Source organism: Orycteropus afer, unplaced genomic scaffold, assembly GCF_000298275.1.
Source record: "Orycteropus afer afer isolate SDZICR_OR568_19922 unplaced genomic scaffold, OryAfe1.0 scaffold00029, whole genome shotgun sequence".
Taxonomy (NCBI): Eukaryota; Metazoa; Chordata; class Mammalia; order Tubulidentata; family Orycteropodidae; genus Orycteropus; species Orycteropus afer.
The window spans coordinates 6,571,878-6,575,660 of NW_006921616.1; the positions used below are offsets into that span (position 1 = coordinate 6,571,878).

At 37.6% G+C, this 3,783-nt stretch overlaps 1 protein-coding gene across 1 annotated transcript in view; it reads left to right on the forward strand.

Annotated features, from left to right (window-relative positions):
- The window catches only part of LOC103192547 (GPI ethanolamine phosphate transferase 1), a 110,689-nt gene that overhangs the window by 49,552 nt on the left and 57,354 nt on the right, over positions 1-3,783 (forward strand). The window contains exon 9 of the mRNA XM_007935542.2: positions 2,825-2,884. Within this exon, the coding sequence (XP_007933733.2) occupies positions 2,825-2,884 (60 nt within the window). The remainder of the gene's footprint in view (positions 1-2,824; positions 2,885-3,783) is intronic.

The following is a 3,783-nucleotide window of genomic DNA, read 5'->3' on the forward strand; positions in this document are numbered from 1 at the left end:
TAACAGCTCTCTTCCCACTTTTTCCCTGTAATTACCTCTTCCCTGATATAATTGAGATAATTTTTAGAAAATTCATTCTTTCCTATGCATTCCTGCCCCCTGAGCTATCTCCCTGTGCAAATACTGCCCTTCTATTCTCCATGATTGATCATTCTAAGGAGTATATCTACCTGACCTCTCCTGTGACCATGGTCCTGAGCCCACAGGTCCAACAACTCACTCCATCTGGGTGATAAACTGTGGATAAGGTTGGGCTATCTACTTCCGTAGTGATACCTCCTCGGAAACCCAAGGAGGTGTTGCTGTGAGTCGGGGCCGACTGGACGGCACATAACAACAACAACATGAACTTATCATGGCTTTGCCCCCTATTAGTTCTATTTATATGGACATTCTTACAGCACATATAGATACGTGTGTAGAAATATCATCTGCCAACCTTATGTATGGTCATGGGTATATTACCTTTTGCCTAGACATACCTGATCATTCAGACTGCCTATTCATCTATTTACCTGTAGATTAATGTTTGTTATCATTGATAATGCAGTATTGTGTATGTGAAAGCATTTACATATACAAAAACAAAAGTTTATTTGTTTATGTTGTCATAGTTGCCTTGTGTAGGTACTTTATACACAAGTCTAATAAAACCCTGTTATGGGTTTCTTCCCTGTCATATATTAGTCATCTCTGTTCTTTTTATACCTTTAATTCCAACCATACCTTATAAATGCAATGAGAAATAAGTGAACAGGGTATGGATTCTTCAGCTAGCAGTCTTCTGATACAGAAAAATGCATGGTCAGCCTAATGAAGTTAGACTAAGATCTGTAAATATAAAGTACAACATGATCATTGTTAAAATTATGCTATGTAAATAGCCATCTTCACTATTTGTGAAGGCGTGACATCATTGGGATGTGGCCCCCAAAGTGACCAGAGTACCCTGCCTTCTCCAGGTCACCTCTCTAGCTGACATTCCTTACAGTGGTGGATGAATCAAGGTCCAGGGTCTCACCTTCAAGCTACCTGCAGAAACCCGATTTTTCTCCAAATAAAGTAAATTCTTCTCCCAGGATGGATGGATATTAGCCAAGTAAATGAAAATGTATACAAATCAGAATACCAATATTAATTTACCACAAGAACTCATTTTCAAAGGATAGGAATAAATAAAGTCTACATCACAAGAACATTTTTTCCTCATAGACACACAGTATCATTGTCAGAAAATTGTTTACTGAACGTGAACTCAAGTATTGCTATCTGAATACGTCATCTGTTGGCCAACACTCCTGCATTCACATCTGCATTAGGAGATGTAGACTTCTTATTCCTTTCTTTTGCCAGATTGTCATGCATCTGCAGTGTATAGGTGTCTGTGTGAAGTGTGAGGAACAAAATGTGAATAAAAGCAGACGCAGTCCCTGCCCTGGGGAGCTTATATTTTAGGGATATCACAGACACTAATCAAATAATCATTCAAAGAAATATAAAATTGTAGCTGTGGTACATGACCCAGAAGTGGCCTGTGAACCGGCCTACTTGTCTTTTCAGTGCTGCTGAGAGGACAAGGAATAACAAGAATACAGGGTAACCACTGTTTATTGCATGTTTATTGTGTGCAAGGTACTTTATAAATTTTATCTCATTGAATCCTGCCACAACTCTGTAAGGGAGAAGCTTTAACCGTTTATTTTTTTTTTAAGTGATAAGGAAACTGAGGCATTGACAAATGAAATAACTGCTCCAGCTCTCAAGATCACAAGCAAAGATTTGAAAATGGTCTGACTTCCAAGCCCTTTACTGTCTGAAAAATTATGAGGATTGATATGAAATAGTCAAGTGAATTTAGACAAGTGGAGGCTGTTTGCTATAAGGCAGAGAGGTCTACACAATGATAAGGGGTCAAAGCAAGTTTACAGTGGACTGAGGAGCAGTGGGAAGATGAGGAAATGGAGGCAGAAAGCCTGCACAACTCTTCTGAGAAGCTCGACTATGAAGGGGAGATGTCTGAAATGGAAGTCGGGGTCTTTTGGCTGAAGAACCCCTTTTCTTGTTTATATTTTTTTCTGGACTTCCCTCTGATTAAACCTCCTTCTGGTGAACACTTTTCTTTAGTTAATATATATATTTTCTCCTATTAAAGTTTACTGTTGCTATTTACTTTTTTGTCTAATTAAGGCATCCTTTTCCATAATGCATGAAGTGATCAAGTTCTTAATAGGGTAAATATATGTATTTTTTTGTTACACTATCTTTTACATTTAGGACTCTTGTTTCTTTCAAAACTATTTATTTCTAAATTTACATACCTCTAGCATAATATGTTTTTATACGGTAATATCTAGTGTACATTAAATAAATGTTTTGGTGGTAATGGATAATCACAAATACCATGGTTATATTCCAAAATATAGTTAGATTAATGCACCCACTCCTTGCTTATCTACATGATTAGGTTCCAAAGACCAGATTCTTAAGCAAAAATTGACATTGTGCGGAAATGGAGGATTATACCTCATTACATAACTGCCAATTTCATCGTTTCTTGACTGCTAAACCTCTAAGTCATGGTCCAACCAAGTTAACACATTACCTTAAAATCACAGCCAGCGTTACTCTTGCCTCATACCTTGGTGTTCATTACTATCAGACATGTGTCGTTAATGCATGAAATAGTCCCATGGTAGATTTTTAGACTGTTGTCATAGATGCAAAATGTCAGAGAATGAGATGGTTGGTAAGTGAGGAATAGGTATATTCAGTTTCTGTATTGATATCTGTAGTCTTCTTAGAATTGAACTTTTTCTGTTTGTAGGCTGACATTGCACCATTGATGGCTTCCCTTATTGGAGTTCCCTTTCCTCTTAATTCAGTGGTAAGGAAGAAAATTTTATCATCACAAACAATATTGCACAATAAAAGTTATGCTTTAATATGTATTTGTTTCTGTGTAATCATGATTACAAATAGAACTGTATTTTCCTGTGTGGTCCTCTCTAAATATGCAAATTTCATAATTGTGACTATATCGTAATCTAAAACATGGCATGTAAACCTAATTACATTTCTCTGAAACGTTTTATTTTCTAAAATAGGGTGTAGATATGTGTCTTTGTAGTCTAACTACAGTGATGAAATGTATAAATAATTTTTTGATTGCCAGCAGCAGAAACTTAGTCCATTTAAAGGAATTTATTGAAAAGATATTGGTAATTTGCCAAATCAGAGAGGTACTCAAAAACCAGGCTTGGAAATGGGCGGGAACCAAGAGGCCCCTGGAGGAGACAAAATGACACTAGAATAAAGCAGCCATACACTTACTTCTGTTTCTGTTTCTTGCTTTGCAAGAGTCAGATTTTGGGCTGTGGCCATGTGGGTGGCCCAACCTGCGATATTATCTGCCCTTCATGAGGGAGAGTAGAGTTGCTATAACAGACCCACCGTGTTATATCCAGTAGGGAAGATTTCCCAATAGGAAGTGTCAAGAATGGAAAGTGTATGCTGAAAAGCCAAAAAAGAAACTAACAAAAAATATCTAAGCCAATCAGCCTCTATTAGCTCTGTAACATCAGAGTTACTGGCTAATCATCTACCTCAAAAACTCCAAGTACATATGAAAGGAACTATTCTTGACTGCTAACCAGAAGGCTGGCTGTTCAAACCCACCAGCCACTCCTCAGAAGGTTGGGCAGTCTACTTCCATAGAGATACTGCCTCAGAAACCCAAGGAGGGGCTGCTATAAGTTGCATCTGACTCTATGACAGTGAGTTTGT